General features: G+C 45.6%; 1 protein-coding gene across 3 annotated transcripts in view; it reads left to right on the forward strand.

The window, feature by feature from the left end:
- Nucleotides 1-9677, forward strand: part of DNAJC13 (DnaJ heat shock protein family (Hsp40) member C13) — a 134174-nt gene extending 124497 nt beyond the window's left edge. For all 3 annotated transcript variants that reach the window (XM_066244407.1, XM_066244406.1, XM_066244405.1), the window contains 3 exons: nt 1598-1741; nt 3190-3289; nt 8814-9677. In XM_066244407.1, the coding sequence (XP_066100504.1) occupies nt 1598-1741; nt 3190-3289; nt 8814-8920 (351 nt within the window). In that variant the 3' untranslated portion in view covers nt 8921-9677. The remainder of the gene's footprint in view (nt 1-1597; nt 1742-3189; nt 3290-8813) is intronic.
- The last annotated feature ends 13129 nt before the right edge of the window (nt 9678-22806 follow it).

Consider the following 22806-nt stretch of genomic DNA (forward strand, 5'->3'; position numbering starts at 1 on the left):
CTTGACAAAATTTTGTGTTTTTTTTTCAGAGAGACTACCCAAAATTTTAATGAAAATAAGACTTGGTCTGACAAGGAACAAAAGTAACTTATAAGGAACAAAAAATATACAAAAAATTAAAGATCATTGTGACAATGATCTTTCTAAAATATAACAAATATAACTGGATCACTTGTTTATCTTAAAAACCTTTTAACTGGGGTGGGGAAGGGGACACAAACCCTTTAATAGTTTCTCATTAGGCCCTGGCCGGTTGGCTCAGTGGTAGAGCGTTGGCCTGGCGTGCAGAAGTCCCAGATTCAATTCCCGGCCGGGGCACACAGGAGAGGCGCCCATCTGCTTCTCCACCCCTCCCCCTCTCCTTCCTCTCTCTCTCTTCCCCTCCCGCAGCCGAGGCTCTATTGGAGCAAAAGATGGCCCGGGCGCTGGGGATGGCTCCTTGGCCTCTGCCCCAGGCGCTAGAGTGGCTCTGGTCGCGACAGAGCGATGCCCCGGAGGGGCAGAGCATCGCCCCCTGGTGGGCGTACCAGGTGGATCCCGTTCGGGTGCATGCGGGAGTCTGTCTGACTGCCTCCCCGTTTCCAGCTTCAGAAAAATACCCCCCCCCCAAAAAAAAAAAAAAAAAAAACCTGAAAGAAAAAACTAGAATTTTGTGTTCAGCAAAAAAACAAGTTTCTCATTACCTGTCAGATGACCAAGTGACAGCTGATTCCCTGAGCCTGAATACAAGGCCCTGTGACTTTTATATCTGGCTATCCTGTTCTCCCAGCCCCTTTACTCTCCTCTCCTCTGCCTCTCCACCCCACCACCCATTTAGGCAGATTACAAGTACTTGAGTACATCTCAAGATCATTGGATGGCCTGACGCTTGAGGGGGTTGTTGTATTGGAAGAACATGAACTAGTTTTACCACTTGATGGCTCTGTGACCTCAGGTATAATACTTAACCTAACAGTCCTCAGATTTCTCATCTCTAATATAAAGTCCTGTGAGGACTACTTCACAGGGTTATGAGAATAATATAGGTAAAAATGAACACTTACTAAATGAAAATTATTTTCACCTCTTTGAGTTTCAGAGTGAGTGTTGAGAAGTGTGTGAAACCAGAGTATTATTTAGCTTTCATTGGGCTGACAGGTAGTATATGGTGAATGCAAAAGTTGGTGGTTTAAGAAAAATGTGAAAAAGATATTAAGATACTTCAAATATCATTACCCATTAGTGTAGTATCATTAGAGGAGGCAGCCCAACGTCATGGCGAGAAGCTCAGGTTCTGCCCTTTGTGGATCTAAGTGTAGATTCAGTCACTGCTGCTCTCTCTCAACACGTTTTGCCCTCCATGCATTGATTTTTTCCCATCAATAACAATAATTGTGCGTACAGCATTGGGTGTTGGGAAGATTAAGTAAAATAATGTGTAACATTTAGAACAGTTGATGGTATGGATTAAAGTCTTTATAAATAAGAATATCATCATTAAATACTAAAAGTAATCTAGGTCCAACATTAAAATAAAGCAGATTGTCCTCTTCCAGGTATGGTCCTGCAGGTGAAATTATTTCTCCAGTATGTATATATACTTAATATTGTCTTTTAGGCCCTGAAAGCAGATTTGGTACCTTACCTCTTAAAATTACTTGAAGGCATTGGCCTCGAAAATCTGGACAGTCCAGCAGCCACGAAGGCTCAGATTGTTAAAGCTCTCAAGGCAATGACTCGAAGCCTGCAGCACGGAGAGCAGGTGAGTGCCCAGAGCTGACGTTGACCTGCCGATTACAACAAGGCATTCTCAAAGCCAGGGGTACGGCCAAGGGGTGTGTATGCCACAATTTGTTTATCCAGTCAGCTGTTGCTGGACATTTGGATTGTTTCTGCCTGCCAGTTTTCTCTTATAGGTTTAAATTGATTTAAAGCTTTCCTTTAGTGAATCCACCACTGTGTTTTTGTGGTCCAACTAAAGAAATGTTTTTATGCCATTGACCATTCTGTCAGTGTCATCATTTGAACAGTTAATGGTGCTGTTAAGGAAGAGAGTCAGCATATGGTGCTGCGGTCATTGCCTAGAGGTTTAGGTACAGTATTTCAGGGGTTATGCCTATGGGTGTTCTGAATGCCAGCCAAAGCCACTCTCGTGTCCCACGTGCAGGCAATTGTCTTCCTCTCGACCTATTTCAGGACTCCTGTTGCTGAGTTAGCAGGGTAACCCCCCCACCCACCCACCCACCTTCCACTCCCAGGAGGAGGAGAGAAGCATGTTAGTTTCCAAAATAGGAACTCCTCCACCACCTTCCAAACCAGTCACTTGCGCTATTGCTTCCTTCCAAGATTGGGACAAGGAGTCTTTTGTGCTCAAATGGCCCCCATGTATAGATCTACTTTACACTTAGCACTAAATTGTCTCGTGCTGTCTCTCCTACTAGATTGTAAGCATTTCAGAGACAGACTTTCTCATCTTGTGTCCACTCTGTGTGCCACATGCGAAGTACTCAATAAATATTTGATGTGAACATTAATATGTAAAAGATAATCTGTAAGTTGGAATTTCCTAAACTTTAAAAAATCTAGTCACATAGAAATGTCTTTCATCTTAGTTCAGTAGATACTTCCACACACATTATTTAAACTTGTGTGTGCGTGCATCTGTGTGTATATATACAATATCACAGGACATTTATCCATTTTACATGTGATACTTCAATGCTTTGTATATTAGCCTATTTTATTTTCTGAAGGGTGTTGATCACAATTCCCTTAATTGGTTTTATAAACTTCTAACAGGTCATAACCTGTTGTTCGAAAGACTGCTATAAGTTTGAGTTGGAGTTTGCAGCATCGTCTCCCTGGACCCCTTCCTGGGGAGCCCTCCTGAGCACATACCACACTGTCAGCTGGTTGTTACTGTAACAAAATCTTCCTGCCCAGATTAGTTAGTACACATCAGTCAATTGTAGGTTCAGTAGAGGCCAAGTGTAGAGAGAAGACTGGCCGAAGGGCTTCTTTGGGTCTGGTTTGATGAGCTGATCTGGTGTAGCGCATTTGGCAGATGCTGGGGTTGAATTCACCTTTGGGCCTTTCCTCAGCTGGCCTTCTTCCTTTTGTCTTGGGAGTTTACTTTTCCTCTTTAGTTCAGTCTTTCAGTATCCAGTCCTTACTGTATTTATCTTTACAGAGTTTGCTTTACTTCCCTAGGTGAATGAAATCCTGTCTCGTTCTTCAGTCTGGAGTGCCTTCAAAGATCAGAAACATGATTTGTTTATTTCCGACTCTCAAACAGCAGGATACCTCACAGGTAAGTCACACCTAATGGCTACTCTAAGACATATGGCAGAAGCCACTTGGACCTTCCTGTTGCCCTTACTAAACTAGAAATAGCATTAAGAGGGTTCTCCTAAGCGACTACCTGTCCTGGAGGCGCTGTGAGCCTGCAGTAGGCCTCTGGTTTTAGCCCTGAGCCGCATGGGAACTGCTGTTGTGTTGAATGTGTGCTGACCGAAACGTGAACCCTGCTCAGTTTTGACCAGATTAATGGTGTCATAAGTTATGTTTGGAGCATGCTTATCTTAAACATGTAAAAATTGTGGAAAAATATCTAATCAGAAATAACAGTATCATCCCATCATTCTATTTTTGTCAAAATAACAGGTTGAGTTTCCAAATACGTATACTCATGTGAAATGTTTTTCTTCTAAGTTTCTAGTGACTAATCTGTACTTTCACTAAATGTTTTTGGGTAATTCTCTTATTGGAGAAAAAATGTAGGTAACATAAAGAAAAGGATGTTTTACTGATTAAGAGATCAAAAGGTTAGTAGAGTTTTGAAGCTCAGGACTCTTGTCCATTTGGCATACTTACTGCAAAAAAGTTTTAAATTATTCAATTTCATATTGACTTCTGATTAACTAGAAAGTCCCACATTCTGTTGCTGTATGCTGAAAATGAAATCTAGTCTCGAGTGTAAAAGTTCTCAGTTGAAATTAACCTGAAGAATGTGAGGTGGTTCTTGCCCTCTGCCATGCGTTTCCCTCCAGCTCTTCCATCCGTATCCTGTGATTGCTGTGGAGAGAAGTACCTGGAATCTGGTCTATCTCATATCTCTTTCAAATTGGGGGTTGAGCTACAGCTTTTAACTAGGAGAATGTTCTAATAGGCACACGGAAGACTTGACCTTTTTAGACTCTTTTTTTTCAGAGGTTTACATAATACCTCATTTTTGTGACATTTACATTCATTATTTTGTATATAGGATTCTGTACTTGGAAAATCTTCCTTATTTTAGCTAAGTGTAAACTTTTTTAAAATTTGGCCCTAAAAAATAGTAAGGTATGGATTATAAGCTTCCCTGCAGGGAGGCCTCTTGTAATTCTTTTTGTTCTCTATTATAGTTAGCGTTCATTGGCTTGGCTTGATGGAATCAAAAACTGCCAGAGGTCTGTGACTTAGCTGTAGGCCGCAGGCCAAAAGATCTGTGGTTGGGACAGAGTAGAATAGGGTGTTATCTTCAGAGACCTGGACTTCCTTTAGAAATCACTGTGGTTCTGACCCTCATCCAAATTCCCTAAGAACTAGAGAAAAAGAACAGGGAGTAAAGATTCCTGTGTGTGCCTTTCCTCTTACTCGGATCCTGGGGTAGCTTCTGACAGGAGGTGTGAGCAGCAGCTGTGATGAATTGTAGAGGGTAAAAGACGGTTAGGGAAGACGAAAGGCTGCTGCTAACAACTTTCTCCAAGTCTGTGGGCTGGCTCAAGGGGCAGAGAATTTCCCACGAAGCCCGTCAAGGGGCAGATGGTATAAATCTCAGCCTGGAAAGGGCTGGCTATCAGTGTGACTATTCTGAAGGTCATTACGGAAGCCTGCAGGCCTGTCAGAATGGGACCGTCTGGACTGGCTCCATGCTCTGTTGGCCCTTATATTGTCCAGTTCTTAGCACATCATCAATCTGGGGTGTTCTTTTGTTGAGATGTTTGTTGTTGAAGAGTTTCCCTAATAGCTCAGTCTGTCCTGTTTAAAAGGACTAACTCTGAAGAGTTCACGTAGTGCCAATTGATTGATGTGTACTTACTGAGTTGCCAGATGTTTTGTGTGTGTATGTGTTTGAGCTTTTCTACTCGTGTATTATGTGTCATGTGTATGATAAAAGCGACACGTACTTCTAATCCCCATTATGAGGAACCCCATGGAATGAATGTGTACAATGTTGTGCTAAATTGGAATTTTAGATTTGCCCCTCCCTACCCCTCAGCCTTGAGAAGATTCAGACTGTACACTGCCGCTCTTTACACCATTTGCAAAGGAAATAAGGTGCTGTGAGAACACACCTTCACCAGCCTTTTCTTCTGGTGCCTTTGCGTGGGTTTGACAAGTAAGTGGATCTTGGTTAGTAGATGGAGGAAAATAAAAGAAAGTTCATTACTATTTTGAAATAAAATGAAAACGATCAAAAATGCATTTAATGATTTTCTTGTCCCTGGCTGCTGAGCCAGTGTCATTCAGTCACATGCTCAGGATTTGGGGTAAAAATTTAAAATGCCCTAGTCAGGATGACTTGGTGTTGATAAACTGACAGGAGACGGCCTCCAGTGAGGCGTCTCTCAAGCCCGGCATGTTTTGCTTGATGGTGAATGCTCACCTGAAAGGGCTGCGCTGGGATTATACCTGTGATGCAGACATGGGTTGCTCACTATCCAGGGCCTTGAGTTGCTTAGCCATTTGTAAGGTTCCAGAAGAGCTAGATGTGGACGAGTTCAAGACCCTGTAAAAATAATTTCAGTACTGAAAATCCTCAAATTCCATCACCTAGAAAACTAGTAGATAAAGGAGCAACAGGGGAAGGAAGACGAGCAGGACAAAGTGAAGGTGCTTTTAGGAGCTGGAATTGGAGGTGAAAAAACTTCCCTTCTCCATATTTGTTCAATGACAGGCATGTGGACTAGCTACCTTGGCTTCCTAAGGCATTAAAGGGAGAGAGGCACAAGTCCTGGGCCTCTCCTCAAACCAGCCCGTTTGTTCTTTGCAGAGTTGATTTTTATTACCTTTTGCTGTTTTTACTCCTGTCTTGGATGTGAGCAGTATCAGGAGGGTCCCTGAGGTCAGCGTCAGTGGACACGGGCTGGGACGTGGGCTGCAAAGGCAGGGCTTCCCTACTGGGGATCCCGTGTTCAGTTTCACCAACGCTCATGTTTCTCCCATTACTCTGTCATGACAGCCAGTTTTGTTTTGTGGTATTCCTTAATCTTTTGTCTTTTCTCATTCTTTTCAAGCCTGACAGCCTTGCACACTGTTGCCACATGTCACATTTTTGGCAAGCCCTCCTCTTTTCTCCTACCTTTCTCTGGAGAACACGACTGCTCTGTCCCATCCTAATGACCGGACTAGCCCCTGGCCCCCAGAAACCAGTCATGTCCTCCAGCAGGCCAGGTCACTGTCTTTCCTAAAGAGGCAAGCGACAGGCCTGGAATATTCTGCGTGACCCTCTGGGACTCATATGTCACAGTTTAGATTTTATCCCAGACATTCTCAAACATGCTCATTTCACAGTGCCCTTGATATCTTAGTTATTTTTTTTCATATATTTCTAGATAAAAAGAAAGCCTAATAGTTAAATTTATTAAGTAGTTATATCCAACACCTTGAAAGTTGTTGTTTGTATGGTGTCCAGCAGCTGTCTCTGTGTATCTCAAATTAAAAATACCCAGCAGTGCTTCTGTGAGTTTGCCCGGGTGCCTCAGCACACAGTTTGAGAACCTCAACCTTAGTCCGTTTTTTATACATAGCACTCGTGATTTGGTCTCATAATCTACTTGTTTGATGTGAACCAAGTTGAGCCCTCAGCCAGAAGTGCTTGGACACTATTCCGACCCAGAGTGTTAGGGTTTTGTTCCCTGGATTGCATCTTTGGGGAGACCTGTCTGCTAGTTTCCTAGTACTCTTGCTGCTGCCAAAGGCTCAGGGAGTGAGAGGTTGGTGGGAAGTGATGTAACAGTGTGGACTGTCGCTTTGAGTCACCCTGAGAGCGGGCTCTGCGGACCGGATTGTCTTTTTCCTGAGCAGTCTGTGCAAGGCCTGGTGTCCTGATGGGTGGAAGGCAGGGGACAATAGGTGCAGGCTCATGGGGGCCTTAAAAAGGGAGAATTCTAAGTTTATGAGTTGAAGGAATGAAGTGCCAGGTGCTTCGTGTCATGTTACAGCCCATGCATTCTGCATTGGCCCTGGCCACGGAACCACGCACCAGTTACGCATGTCTGCTCAGCGGTGCCGGCCACTTCACGTCCTCGGTACCAATGGTCAGAAGGTGAAACAGGATAACCTGAGTCTGTACTACACCAGCCCTGGTTACGCAGTAGCCCTCTGCAGACTGCTCTGCTGTTTGCACTTCCTCACAACTTCCCTTGCTGCTTATCTTTCTTTTTTCCCCTCAGGTGTCTCTCCTTCCCTTCTAGCTGGCAGCAGTCCCCTTCACCTCAGGAGTGGGCTTTAGATCCGCTCTGCCAGGCAGCTTGCTAACTTCTGTGTAGCTCTGAAGCAGGTAGAGAACCATTTTGCTACAATGCATGCCGCTTCCACTGCCTTTCTAGTCCTAACCCTTCAGTGTTCCTTAGCTGTTTGCCTTGTTTCCTGTGGTTTCAGCTGAAAGTATTGCTCAGTATGCTTGTTATGCTGCAGTGTGTCTTGCAAGTACTCTGTACTGTTCGTGCAGTGATTGAGATGTGATTAAATGTTTGCAATGTGTAATATAAACTAGAGGGCTTGAAGCCATGGTCTGCTCATATATCTTGATACGTAAGGGCATTTCAGCATTCCGGCATTTTCATGCAGCAGAGATTGTTCAGGATCAAGGCAGACATCAAACTAAAATAGTGATACCTTTTCCCATAGCATTCTTGTTTTGGCCTCTGCCATGTCCCGAGCCTGCCTTTTCTTTCTGAGACCCTGGTGTAGCAACCCTTGTTCATTTGGTGTTACTTGTTATAATACATTTCTTTGCACCAAATGAAAATAGATTAGCTTGATGAATAGAAGTGGTTTTGTTGGGAATTTCATCATGTGACTTTTGGATGGGCTGACCAAGTATAGAGTTTCTTCCTCTGTTTGTTCCCATTTATTTATTTATTTATTTATTTTTGTATTGATCTGAAGTTGGAAACAGGGAGGCAGTCAGACAGACTCCCATATGCACCCGACCGGGATCCACCCGGCACGCCCACCAGGGGGCGATGCTCTGCCCATCTTGGGGTGTCGCTCTGCCGCAATCAGAGCCATTCCAGTGCCTGAGGCAGAAGCCACAGAGCCATCCTCAGCGTCCGGGCAAACTTTGCTCCAATGGAGCCTTGGCTGTGGGAGGGGAAGAGAGAGACAGAGAAGAAGGAGAGGGGGAGGGGTGGAGAAGCAGATGGGTGCTTCTCCTTTGTGCCCTGGCCGGGAATCGAACCTGGGACTCCTACACGCCAGGCCGACGCTCTACCACTGAGCCAACCGGCCAGGGCCCCATTTAAGTTTTTTATTTGACATAGCTATCCTTCATTGCCCAGGATTTTTTGAAAACTTGAATTTCCCAGATGTAAGAAAGGAAATTTTTTTTCCATATTTTTAAATCAGTTCAGCATAAACTTTGAAATCATTTTTAGCTTTCTCACATAGTGAAGGCAAACCATGAAATTGGTGCTGTGTAGCTGTTAAGATTTAGTTGTACATTTATATAATTCTACTAGATTATCAGTTTCTTGTGATGGGGTTCTTGATGGGGTTGTGACTTTTTTTAGAAGTGTTTTCACATGACTGCTCTCTAGAAGGTGTGTGTTTTGCTTTCTCTCTTACAGGACCTGGAGTTGCTGGCTACCTTACCGCAGGGACAGCCTCGTCAGTCATGTCTAATCTGCCGCCTCCTGTAGACCATGAGGCAGGCGACCTTGGCTATCAGACTTGAACCATTCTTGAGAGACGCTAATCGCTGAAAGGCCAGTCCGTGCCCAGTCCACATTCCTCCAGCTGATGCGTTGAAGCAAACTCTTAACTGCCTTTCTCCTGATTTCATGACAGTGTTATTCCTTTTCTATAAATATATTTTTATTTAGGAAAAAGTCAGTGGTTCTAATTGTATCACATTATAAGAAAGCACTCTGGATCAACCTAAGTGGGTACACAAGAATTACTTTTCTTGTTGTATGTAAGCACATTTTGTTTCTTTATATCTGTTTACAAGACTGTGAATCAAAAAGACTAAACTTTCTTTCTAGTTTTTATAATGTTTTTTTGAATTAGCGTGACTGTAGGGTTGAACTACAGTCTACAGAAATTGGACTAAGTCACTTGTCCTTGGAAAAGGGTAGTTTCCTCTCCTGAATTGAGTCTTTGTGGCTGTCCCCCTTGCGCAGTCGAACACTATGAGGGTTTGTCCCTGCCTCTGTTCACTGTTATCTTCTCCTCAATCATTAACCTTCCGAGAGCTCACAGTACACATCGGGATGTATAACCAGCTTTACCAAATTGAATGAAAAAGGAGCTTGTGCAAAAAATTTTAAAAATAAATGTCAAGATGTTATGTAAGAGATTAGTGTAATTGTGAAATGTTCTATACATTATCAAATATATAAAGCTTTCTATATTGAATGTACATTATACAGATCATTCATGTGTACATAAAATTTTAAAAATAAAGGGAATTGACTGCTTTGTTAATGAGATATATTTGTTCTATTTTAGCTTTTCCCTTTGAATACCTCACATAATACCTTTATTTCTAAGACCGATATAGTAGTGACAGGAAACACAGGCTTTTCCTCGCACTCACAGCTCCTCATACAGACAGCTACATTGACATCTGATCATTTTCTAACTCCCTTCATTAATATTTTAACCATATCTAAATTTCCAGAAACACCGTCTCATTTATTTTCCATACAATATTCAGGAGTGGGTGAAGATGTTAATAAATACTTTAATGTGTGTGAGAGACTTAATTCCAATATTTTTTAACAGGATAGGAATTTAATGAGTGAGAGGATATTCTAGATAACAGATGTTAGCATATAGCTCTTCTAGTGTGACCACAAACTACAGGACTGTATAGACATGTAAAATACATACACATGCTTCTTAAAGAGTGGGAAAATACCCAAACTTCCAAGTTGCTATGGAGAGCAAGAACCAAGTTTGTTCCACAGTGGATATGTAAGAAGAGCTAGAATGGAGACTTGTTTCTATCATAAATGAATAATGTAACAATTTCCCTCAGATGTGTCATCTCTCAAAGATTTTGAAGTAATACGGCCATGTAAGTATTTTAATGTATACTGATATAAGTATGGTTTTACTTTCTAGACAATACTTCGTCATAAAAATATATTTTAATGACATGACAAAAAGAGATTTTTAACAGCTAACTTGGAGGTAGGTATTTTAGGAGAACATAAATCAACATAGAAATATACTTAGCTTAGCCTGACCAGGCAGTGGTGCAGTGGATAGAGCATCGGACTAGGACACGGAGGACCCAGGTTCAAAGCCCCGAGGTCACCAGCTTGAGCGTGGGCTCATCTGGTTTGAGCACAGCTCACCAGCTTGAGCCCAAGGTTGCTGGCTTGAGCGAGCGGGTCACTCAGTCTGCTGTAGCCCCCCTAGTCAGGGCACATATGAGAAGACGGTCAGTGAGCAACTAAGGTGCCACAGCAAAGAATTGATGCTTCTCGTCTCTCTTCCTTCCTGTCTGTCTGTCCCTATCTGTTCGTCCCTCTGTCTGTCACACAAAAAATATATGCTTAGCTTAAATACTAAGAGACTATAAATATTGTGACTAACAATATTTAAAGGCTCATTAATCTATAATCATTGATGTTTGAATACCAGTAATAACTAATCTTCATTGAACATTTACTATATGCTGTGCATTGTATAAAGTATCCTACATGCATAACCTCATTTAATCCTCAGAACAAACCTATGGCCTTGATCATGATATAATTCCCTTTCCAGGTGAAGAACGGGCTCAGAGAGGCAAAGCAACTTACCAAAGTCGCACAACTAGTAAGTAACAGAGTAAGACATCAAAACTACTTTTACTTGACTCTGATGCCTGTGTTCTGAGCCACTATCCTAAGATAGCACTCTCAAGCAAGTGTAAGGGACAGGGAAAACTGAGTTTTTGTTTTTAAACATTTTTTTTTTTTTTTTTTAACAGAGGCAGAGATAGGGATAGACAGGGACAGACAGGAACGGAGAGAGATGAGAAGCATCAATCATCAGTTTCTCGTTGCCCGTTGCGACTTCTTAGTTGTTCATTGATTGCTTTCTCACATGTGCCTTGACCGCGGGCCTTCAGCAGACCGAGTAGCCCCCTGCTGGATCCAGCGACCTTGGGTCTAAGCTGGTAAGCTCTTTGCTCAAGCCAGATGAGCCCGCACTCGAGCTGGCGACCTCAGGGTCTCGAACCTGAATCCTTCCGCATCCCAGTCCGATGCTCTATCCACTGCGCCACCACCTGGTCAGGCTAAACATTTTTTTTATTGTAAGCTAAAACACAGAACAGAATCTCACTTAACAGGTGAGTTTAATGAGTCATGGCAAGGCCAGTCACTAATTATCATGCAGGTCGAGAACTTGGCCAAACCACATCAAAATCACAGCCTCTCTCCAGAGGTGACCCCGTGTCTGACACTTCCCTGCATTCCTTCTTAGTTTATCACACGGACACTAGAGTTTGGTGTTTTCTTGTTCTTTTGTAACATGGCTCTCTTAATCTTCCCTTCCCTTTCTTTCCCTATAACTTGTTTGCTGAAGGCCCCGGGCAGTTCAGAGTTGGTCGTTTTCCCACAGTCTGGAAGTGGCTGGCCGCTCCTCCTGGTGCAGGTCAGCTTCTTCCTCTGTCCTCGTGTCCAGGGGCCTGGTCAGGCTCAGGTTCCAGCCCTCTGGCAAGGCTGGAGGCGGTGTGCTACCTGCTTCTGTTCGGAGGCACGTGGTGTCTGTTGTCTTGTGGTTCTGACTGCGGGGGAGGCTTGATGCGTCTAGATTCATTTGTACGTGGGAGTCAGAGCCTTGCTATCTGGTGCTCTTTCATTCTTAACTGGACACTGTAAAGAACACTGTCCTTTAGCTGCTGTTTCTGACCCAGGGGCACATTTCACATGGGAAAGGCAATAAATGGGATTAATTTATTCCTTTATCAGCCTTTAAGATAATGAATTTTCTCCCTGTCATACTCTGAAGGTGACTAGTTTGTTTTGTTTTATTGGTACCATTATTTTTTAGTATCAAAGATTTAAACATTCTTGATGTTTCAGTTAACAATTACAGTTGGTTGTTGATTAACATGAATTGAACTGTGCGGGTCCACTTATGTGAATGTTTTGGAGATGTGACAATTTTTTTTTTTTTTTGAGATGTAACAATTTGTAAAAACTCACAGTCAAAACATGTAACCTAGAAATATTGAAAAAATTAAGAAAAAGGTACCTGACCAAGGTGGTGGCACAGTGGATAGAGCATCAGACTGGGATGGAGAAGACCCAGGTTCGAAACCTCAAGGTCGACGGCTTGAGCGTGAGATCATAGACATGACCCCATGGTCACTAGCTTAAGCCCAAAAGTCACTGGCTTAAAGCCCAAGGTTGCTGGCTTAAGCAAGGGGTCACTGGCTCAGCTGGAGCCCCCAGTCAAAGCACGTATGAGAAGCAATCAATGAACAACTAAATGCCACAATGAAGAATTGATGCTTCCTATCTCTCTCCCTTCCTGTCTGTCTATCCCTATCAGTCCCTCTCTCTGTCTCTGTCACTTAAAAAAAAAAAGGAAAAAAGTATATTATAAATACATGAAGTATGTTGCTAATTAGCCTCATCTTTTTCTACCATAAAATATCTGCAAATGTATTATAAAACGTTAAAATTTATCAAAACTTACAAACAGACTAGATGTGGGGCCATTTGCAGTTTAGAGAAATATAAACAAAGATGCAATATTATAACTGCGTAAGATTAACTGTAGCACATACTGTACTATAATGATTTTGTAGACGTTTTCAGTTTCTGTTCTGGTGATTTGTGTTCTGAGTGCTCACTTCAAACGCCTGTGATGCTCGTCATCTCTGTGTAATTCATCTCTCCAGTACATCATGATCTTTTGCAGTTCTGCCATATTTTTTGTGTTTAGTGCAACACTGTAAACCTTGACTAACACCATGGGACCCACATGAAGTGCCACTAGTGATACCAGAAGTGCTCCCAAGAAGCAAAGAAAAGTCATGACGTTGCAAGAAAAGTTGAATCGCTTGATATGTACTGACTGCAGGTTGAAGTCTGCGGTCCATGGTTGCGCGCCATTTCAAGATAAACGAATGCAGCCTGTGGACCACTGTAGAAAAAGGAAAGGAAATTTGTGAAGCTGTCGCTGCAGCTACACCAGCAGGTGCAAAACCCTTACACTTTTTGCGAAATACCTTTGTATATCATTGAAAATGCAGCTTTTATGGAAGGTGAAAGATCTAAAGCTGGAGACTTGACTGCCAGCAAGGATGGTTTGATAATTTTAGAAAGCAGTTTGACTTTAAAAATGTCAAGATAATGGGAGTAAGCAAGGCAACAGACAAGTTTCCAGGCGCCATTAAGAAAAATCATTGGAGGCCCTGGCCGGTTGGCTCAGCAGTAGAGCGTCGGCCTGGCGTGCGGGGGACCCGGGTTCGATTCCTGGCCAGGGTACATAGGAGAAGCGCCCATTTGCTTCTCCACCCCCGCCCCCTCCTTCCTCTCTCTCTCTTCCCCTCCCGCAGCCAAGGCTCCATTGGAGCAAAGATGGCCCGGGCACTGGGGATGGCTCCTTGGCCTCTGCCCCAGGCGCTGGAGTGGCTCTGGTCACGGCAGAGCGACGCCCCAGAGGGGCAGAGCACCGCCCCCTGGTGGGCAGAGCGTCACCCCTGGTGGGCGTGCCGGGTGGATCCCGGTCGGGCGCATGTGGGAGTCTGTCTGTCTGTCTTTCCCCGTTTCCAGCTTCAGAAAAAAAAAAGAAAAAAAAAAAGAAAAATCATTGGGGAAAAAAAAGAAAAATCATTGAGGGGAAAGGATATCTGCCTGCACAAGTGTTAGTGCAGACAGAAGTGCTGTATTCGGGGTGGAGGCCGGGGCACAAAGGCCGTGCGTCAGTAAGGAAGAGAGGCGAGTGCCGGGATTTCAGGTAGGTTAACCCTGTTTTCTGCAATTGCAGCAGGGTTTATGGTTAACTGCCCTTATCTATAAAGCTGCTAACCCCTGAGCCTTGAAGGGTAAAGGTAGCCCAGCTGCCAGCCTTTCGATTCTACAACAGGATGGCTTGGACAACAAGAACCCTTTTTCTGGATTGGTTTCATCCATGCTTCCTGAAGTCAGGAAGTACCTTGTCTGGAGACTGCCTTTCAAGTATTTTCGAGCCTGACCAGGCAGTGGCGCAGTGGATAGAGCATCAGACTAGGAGGTGGAGGACCCAGGTTTGAGACCCTGGGGTCACCAGCTTAAGCACAGGCTCAACTGGGTTTTTTTTTGTATTTTTTGGGGGGGTTGTATTTTTCTGAAGTTGGAAATGGGGAGGCAGTCAGACACCCACATGCACCCGACCGGGATCCACCCGGCATGCCCACCAGGGAGTGATGCTCTGCCCATCTGGGGCGTCGCTCTGTTGTGACCAGAGACATTCTAGCGGCTGAGGCAGAGGCCATGGGGCCATCCTCAGCACCCGGGCCATCTTTGCTCCAATGGAGCCTTGGCTGCGGGAGGGGAAGAGAGAGACAGAGAGGAAGGAAAGGGGGAGGGCTGGAGAAGCAGATGGGCACTTCTCCTGTGTGCCCTGGCCGGGAATCGAACCCTGGACTCCTGCACGCTAGGCCGATGCTCTGCCACTGAGCCAACCGTCCAAGGTCCATATCCAATTTCTAACCAAAGTTCGGTAGTTTCTCTTCTATAGAAGATTAATTTTTTCTAAAATATACTTTATGTATTGATTTTTGGAGGAGGATGAGAAAAATCAACTCCTAATTACTTCACTTCAGTTGTTCATTGATTGCTTCTTTTTTTTTTTTTTTTCTGAAGTTGGAAACGAGGAGACAGACATACTCCCCCATGCACTTGGCCGGGATCCACCTGGCATGCCCACCAGGGGGCGATGCTCTGCGGATCTGGAGCTTTGCTCTGTTGCAACCAGAGCCATTCTAGTGCCTGAAGCACAGGCCATGGAGCCATCCTCAGTGCCTGGGCCAACTTTTCTTCAATGGACCCTCGGCTGTGGAAGAAAAAGAGAGAGAGGGGAAGGAAAGGGGGAGGGGTGGAGAAGCAAATGGGCACTTCTCCTGTGTGCCCTGGTTGGGAATTGAACGTGGGAATTCTGCACCCATGCCGACACTCTGCAACTGAACCAATTGGCCAGGGCCCAGACTCACTTTTTTTTTATTTTTTTTATTCATTTTAGAGAGGAGAGACCCATATGTGCCTTGACCAGGCAAGCCCAGGGTTTCGAACCGGCGACCTCAGCATTCCAGGTTGACGCTTTACCCACTGCGCCACCACAGGTCAGGCCTAGACTCACTTTCTATCCAAAAGTCGGTAGTTTCTTTGTATAGAAGTTTTTGGTTTTTTTTTAAATATACTTTATTTCTTGATTCTAGGAGGGGGATGAGAAGGATCACCTCCCAGTTGCTTCACTACTTCAGTTTTTCATTGATTGCTTTTTTTTTTTTTTTTGAAGTTTGAAACGGGGAGGCAATCAGAAATACTCCCCCGTGCCCTTAACCGGGATCCATCTGGCATGCCCACGGGGGTGGGGGGATGGGGGCAGCAAGCTACGCATCTGCTGCGTTGCACTGTTGCAACCAGAGCCATTCTAGCGCCTAAGGCAGAGACCATGGTACCATTTTCAGCTACAGGGCCAACTTTTCTTCAGTGGAGCCTTGGCTGTGGGAGGGGAAGAGAGAGACAGAGAGGAAGGAGAGGGGTAGGTTTGGAGAAGCAGATGTTTGCTTCTCCTGTGTGCCTTTACCAGGAATCGAACCCAGGATTCCTTCAAGCCAGGCCGACGCTCTTCCACTGAGCCAATCGGCCAGGGCCCAGACCCACTTTCTAACCAAAATTTGGTAGTTTCTCTTCTGTAAAAGATTCTTTTTTAAAAAATGTATACTTTATTAGTTTTAGGAGGGGGATGAGAAGTATCAACTCCAAGTTGCTTCACATCAGTTATTCATTGATTGCTTTTTTTTTTTTTCTGAAGTTGGAAACGGAGAGGCAGTCAGATATACTTCCCCATACGCTTGACCGGGATCCACCTGGCATACCCACCAGGAGGCGATGCTCTGCCCATCCGGGGCGTTGTTCTGTTGTGACCAGAGCCATTCTAGTGCTAGAGGCAGAGACCATGGAGCCATCCTCAAAGGCCGGGCCAACTTTTCTTCAATGGAGCCTCGGCTGCGGGAGGGGAAGAGAGAGAGAGGAAAAAGAGGGGGAGGGGTGGAGAAGCAGATGGGCACTTCTCCTGTTTGCCCTGGTTGGGAATCGAATGCAGGACCAATACACGTATGCCGACGCTCTACCACTGAACCAACCGGCTAGGGCCAAGACCCACTTTCTAAGCAAAGTTAGGTAGTTTCTTTGTATAGAAGATTCTTTTTTTTTTTTAAATATACTTTATTTCTTGATTTTAGGAAGGGGATGAAAAGGATCAACTTCCAGTTGCTTCACTACTTCAGTTTTTTATTGATTGCTTCTTTAATTTTTATTTTTTTGAAGTTGCAAACGGGGAGGCAGTCAGACATAATCCCCCATACGCTTAACCGGGATCCATCTGGCATGCCCACCAGTGGGCAATGCTCTGTGCATCTGGCGCGTTGCACTGTTGTGACCAGAAACATTCTAGCACCTAAGGCAGAGGCCATGGAATCATTTTCAGCGCCCGGGCGAACTTTTCTTCAATGGAGCCTCGGCTGCGGGAAGGGAAGAGAAAGAGAGGAAGGACAGGAGGAGGTGTGGAGAAGCAGATGGTGGTTTCTCCTGTGTGCCCATGTCAGTAATCAAACCCAGGATCCCTGCATGCCAGGCCGAAACTCTTCCACTGAGCCAACCGGCCAGGGCCCAGACCCACTTTCTAACCAAAGTTTGGTAGTTTCTCTTTTATAAAAGATTTTTTAAAAAATATACTTTATTTATGGCCCTGGCCAGTTGGCTCAGTGGTAGAGCGTCAGCCTGGTGTGCGGGAGTCCCGGGTTTGATTCCCGGCCAGGGCACACAGGAGAAGCACCCATCTGCTTCTCCACCCCTGCCCCTCTCCTTCCTCTCTGTCTCTCTCTTCCCCTCCTGCAGCAAAGGCTCCATTGGAGCAAAGTTTGCCTGGGCACTGAGGATGGCTCCATGGCCTCTGCCTCAGGCACTTGAATGGCTCTGATTGCGGCAGAGCATTGCTCCAGATGGGCAGAGCATTGCCCCTGGTGGGCATGCCAGGTGGATCCTGGTCGGGCGCATGCAGGAGTCTGTCTGACTGCTGATTGCTTCTCTTTTTTTTTATCTGAAGTTGGAATCGGGGAGACAGTCAGACATACTTCCCCATGAGCTTGACCAAAATCCACCTGGCATGCCCACAAAGGGGCGATGCTCTGCGCATCTGGGGTGTTGTTGCGACCAGAGCCATTCTAGAGCCTGAGGCAGAGGCCATGGAGCCATCCTCAGCGCCCGGGCCAAGTTGTTTTCACTGGAGCCTGGGCTGCGGAAAGGGAAGAGACAGGAAAAAGAGGAGGAGTGGAGAAGAAGATGGGCGCTTCTCCTGTGTGTCCTGGCTGGAATTGTACCCTGGACTCCTGCATGCTAGGTCGACCCTCTGCCACTGAGCAAACCGTCCAGGGCCCATATCCAATTTCTAACCAAAGTTCGGTAGTTTTTCTTCTATAGAAGATTAATTTTTTTAAATATACTTTATGTATTGATTTTTGCAGGGGGAATGAGAAAAATCAACTCCCAATTGCTTCACTTTAGTTGTTCATCGATTGCTTCCTTTTTTTTTTTTTTTTTCTGAAGTTGGAAATAGGGAGGCAGTCAGACATACTCCCCCATACACTTGACTGGGATCCACCTGGCATACCCACAAGGGGGTGATGCTCTGCGCATCTGGGGCATTGCTATTTTGAGACCAGAGCCATTCTAGCACTTGAGGCAGAGGCCATTTAACCATCCTCAGCTACCGGGCCAATTTTTCTTCAATAGAGCCTCGGCTGTGGGAGGAGAAGAGAGAGACAGAGAAGAAAAAGGGAGAGGCATGGAGAAGAAGATGGGCGCTTCTCCTGTGTGCCCTAGCCGGGAATAGAACCCGGGATTCCTGCACGCATGCCTACGCTCTGCCACTGAACCAACCGTCCAGGGCCCAGACCCACTTTCTAAACAAAGTTCGGTAGTTTCTTTGTATAGAAGATTATTTTTTTAAAAAAATATACTTTATTTCTTGATTTTAGGAGGGGGATGCGAAGGATCAACTTTCAGTTGCTTCACTTCAGTTGTTCATTGATTGCTTCTTTTATTATTTTTTTTTCTAAAGTTGGAGACCGGAAGGCAGACATACTCTCCCATGCGCTTGACCGGGATCTACCTGGAATGCCCAGAAGGGGACGATGATGTGCGCATCTGAGGCTTTCCTCTGTTGCGACCAGAGACATTCTACTGTCTCAGGCTGAGGCCAAGGAGCCATCCTCAGCACCTGGGCCAAGTTTTCTTCACTGGAACCAGGGCTGCGAGAAGGGAAGAGAGAGACAGAGGAAGGAGAGTGGGAGGGGTGGAGAAGCAAATGTGCGCTTCTCCTGTGTTCCCAGGCCGGAAAATGAACCTGGGACTCCTGCACGCATGCCGACGCTCTGCTACTGAACCAATCGGCCAGGGCCCAGACCCACTTTCTGAACAAAGTTTGGTAGTTTTTTTGCATAGAAGATTCTTTTTTTAAAAAATATATACTGTGGCACATATACACTATGGAATACTACTCAGCCATAAGAAATGATGACATCAGATCATTTACAGCAAAATGGTGGGATCTTGATAACATTATACGAAGTGAAATAAGTAAATCAGAAAAAAACAGGAACTGCATTATTCCATACATAGGTGGGACATAAAATTGAAACTTAAGAGACATTGATAAGAGTGTGGTGGTTGGGGGGGGGAGGGGGTGACAGAGGACAATCTGACTTTGGGTGATGGATATGCAACATAATTGAATGACAAGATAACCTGGACTTGTTATCTTTGAATATATGTATCCTGATTTATTGATGTCGCCCCATTAAAAAATTTATATTAAAAAAAAAATATATATATATATACACACACACACACACACACACACTTAGGAGGGCATGAGAAGGATCAACTCCCAGTTGCTTCACTACTTCAGTTTTTCATTGATTACTTCTTTTTTTTTCTTCTGAAGTTGGAATCGGGGAGGCAGTCAGACATATTCCCTTATGTGCTTGACCGGGATCCACCTGGCCTGCCCACAAGAGGGCAGTTCTCTGCACATTTGGCGCTTTTCTCTGTTGTGACCAGAGCCATTCTAGCGCCTGAGGCAGAGGCCATGGAACTATCCTCAGCACCCGGGTCAACTTTTTTTCAATGGAGCCTCGGCTGTGGGAGAGAAAGAGAGAGGAAGGAGAGTTGGAGGGGTGGAGAAGCAGATGGGCGCTTCTCCTGTTTGCCCTGGTCGGGAATCGAACGCATGCCGACGCTCTGCTACTGAACCAATCGGCCAGGGCCCAGACCCACTTTCTATCCAAAGGTCAGTAGTTTCTTTGTATAGAAGTTTGTTTTTTTTTAAATATACTTTATTTCTTGATTTTAGGAGGGGGATGAGAAGGATCAACTCCCAGTTGCTTCACTACTTCAGTTTTTCATTGGTTGCTTTTTTTTTTTTTTTTTTTTTAATTTGGAAACGGGGAGGCAGTCAAACCTACTCTCCCATGCACTTAACCAGGATCCACCTGGCTGGCATGCCCACCAGTGGGCGATGCTCTGCGCATCTGGTGTGTTGCACTGTTGCGACCAGAAATATTCTAGCACCTAAGGCAGAGGCCATGGAATCATTTTCATCGCCCGGGCGTGCTTTTCTTCAGTGGAGCCTCGGCTGCGGGATGGGAAGAGAAAGACAGAGAGGAAGGAGAGGAGGAGGTGTGGAGGAGCAGATGGTTGTTTCTCCTGTGTGCCCTGGTCGGTAATCGAACCCGGGATTCCTGCATGCCAGGCCGACACTCTTCCACTGAGCCAGCCGGCCAGGGCCCAGACCCACTTTCTAACCAAAGTTTGGTAGTTTCTCTTTTATAAAAGATTTTTTTGAAGCTGGAAACCAGGAGGCAGTCAGACAGACTCCTGCATGCGCCTGACCTGGATTTACCCAGCATGCCCACCAGGGGGTGATGCTGTGCCCATCTGGGGCGGCTCTGTGTTGCGACCAGAGCCATTCTAGCGACTGAGGCAGAGGCCACAGAGCCGTCCTCAACGCCTGGGCTATCTCTGCTCCAATGGAGCCTCAGCTGCGGGAGGGGAAGAGAGAGACAGAGAGGAAGGAGAGGGGGAGGGGTGGAAAAGCAGATGGGCGCTTCTCCTGTGTATCCTGGCCGGGAATCGAACCCGGACTCCTGCACGTCGGGCTGACGCTCTACCACTGAGCGAACCAGCCAGGGCAAAAGATTTTTTTTTTTAATATACTTTATTAGTTTTAGGAGTGGAATGAGAAGGATCAACTCCTAGTTTCATCACTTCAGTTTTTTATTTATTTATTTATTTATTTATTTATTTTTGTATTTTTCTGAAGCTGAAAACGGGGAGAGTCAGACAGACTCCCGCATGCGCCCGACCGAGATCCACCCGGCACGCCCACCAGGGGCGATGCTCTGTCCACCAGGGGGCGATGCTCTGCCGCGACCAGAGCCACTCTAGCGCCTGGGGCAGAGGCCAAGGAGCCATCCCCAGCGCCCGGGCCATCTTTACTCCAATGGAGCCTTGGCTGTGGGAGGGGAAGAGAGAGACAGAGAGGAAGGAGGGGGTGGGGGTGGAGAAGCAAATGGGCGCTTCTCCTATGTGCCCTGGCCAGGAATCGAACCCGGGTCCCCTGCACGCCAGGCCGACGCTCTACCGCTGAGCCAACCGGCCAGGGCCATCACTTCAGTTTTTGCTGCCTTTTTTTTTTTTTTGAAGTTGCAAATGAGACAGACATACTCCCCCATTGCGCTTGACGAATCCACCGGGGATGCCAACAAGAGGGCGATGCTCTGCGCATCTGGGGCATTGCTCTGTTGCGACCAAAGCCATTCTAGCACTTGATGCAGATGTCATGGAGCCATTCTCAAAGCCCGGGTCAACTTTTCTTCAATGGAGCATCGGCTGCAGTAGGGGAAGAGAAAGGCAGAGAGGAAGGAGAGAGGGAGGGTTGGAGAAGCAGATGGGCACTTCTCCTGTGTGCCCTGGCCGGGAACTGAACGCGGGACTCCTGCACACCAGGCAGTCGTTCTTCTACTGTGCCAACAGGCCACGGCCCAGACCCATTTTCTAACCACAGTTTTGTAGTTTCCCATCTATAGAAGATTCTTTTTATATATATATAATTTATTTCTTGATTTTAAAAAGGGATGAGAAGAATCAACACCCAGTTGGGTTTCCCTTCAGTTTTTCATTGGTTGCTTTTTTTTTTTTTTTCCTGAAGTTGGAAATGAGGAGACGGACATACTCCCCCATGCGCTTGACTGGGATCCACCTGGGATGCCCACAAGAGGGTGATGCTCTGCGGATTTGGGGTGTTGCTCTGTTGCGACCAGAGACATTCTAGCGCCTGAGGCAGAGGTCATGGAGCCATCCTCAGCGCCCGGGCCAACTTTTCTTCAATGGAGCATCAGCTGCGGGAGGGGAATAGACAGACAGAGGAAAAAGAGAGGGAGGGGTGGAGAAGCAGATGGGGCTTTTCCTGTGTACCCTGGCTGGGAATTGAACCCCGGACTCCTGCATACCAGGCCGTCGCTCTACCACTGAGCCAACCGGCCAGGGCCTCATCTGGTTTGAGCAAGGGATCACTAGCTCTGTTGTAGCCCCCTGATCAAGGCACATGAGAAAGCAATCAATGAACAACTAAAGTGCCACAAAGAAGAATTAATGTTTCTCATCTCTCCCTTCCTGTCTGTCCCTATGTGTCCCTCTCTCTGACTCTCTCTGTCTCTGCCAATGAAGGTAGGAAGGGAGGAAAAGTTAGTTCTTTCGATATTGAACAATGCCCCTAGCCACACAGAACCATGAGTTGAACACCGAAGATTGGTTTGCTTGCTCCTAAACACAACTAATTCCGATTCATACTCTAGATCTGGGGGGTCATAAGAACCTTTAAGGCTCATTACCACATGGTACTCTGTGGAAAGGATTGTGAGTGCTACAGAAGAGAACCCATTAGAGAACATCATGAAAGTTTGGAAGGATTACACTGAGATGCCATTGTTATAGAAAAAGCTGTGAAAGCCTTCAAGCCCAAAACAAATTCCTGCTGGAGAAACTGCCCGGATGCACATGAGTTCACAAGTAATCATGACAAATTGTGAATATGGCAAAGGTGGGTGAGAAAGGGTTTCAAAGTATGGGTCTTGGAGAAATTCAAGAGCTAACAGACACCACACCAGAAGAAGTAACGCAAGACAACTTGGTGAAGACGAGTGCTCTGAGCCAGTGCCGGGCGAGGAGGAAGGAGACATACTAGAAGCAGAGCCAGGAAACAAACTGACATTAGACAGGCTGAAGGTTCTGATTAATCAAGACTGCGTCTGACTTCTTTACAGCGTGGACCCTTCTATGATGCACT

Source organism: Saccopteryx bilineata, chromosome 10 (genome assembly GCF_036850765.1).
Source record: "Saccopteryx bilineata isolate mSacBil1 chromosome 10, mSacBil1_pri_phased_curated, whole genome shotgun sequence".
In the NCBI taxonomy this organism is placed as follows: domain Eukaryota; kingdom Metazoa; phylum Chordata; class Mammalia; order Chiroptera; family Emballonuridae; genus Saccopteryx; species Saccopteryx bilineata.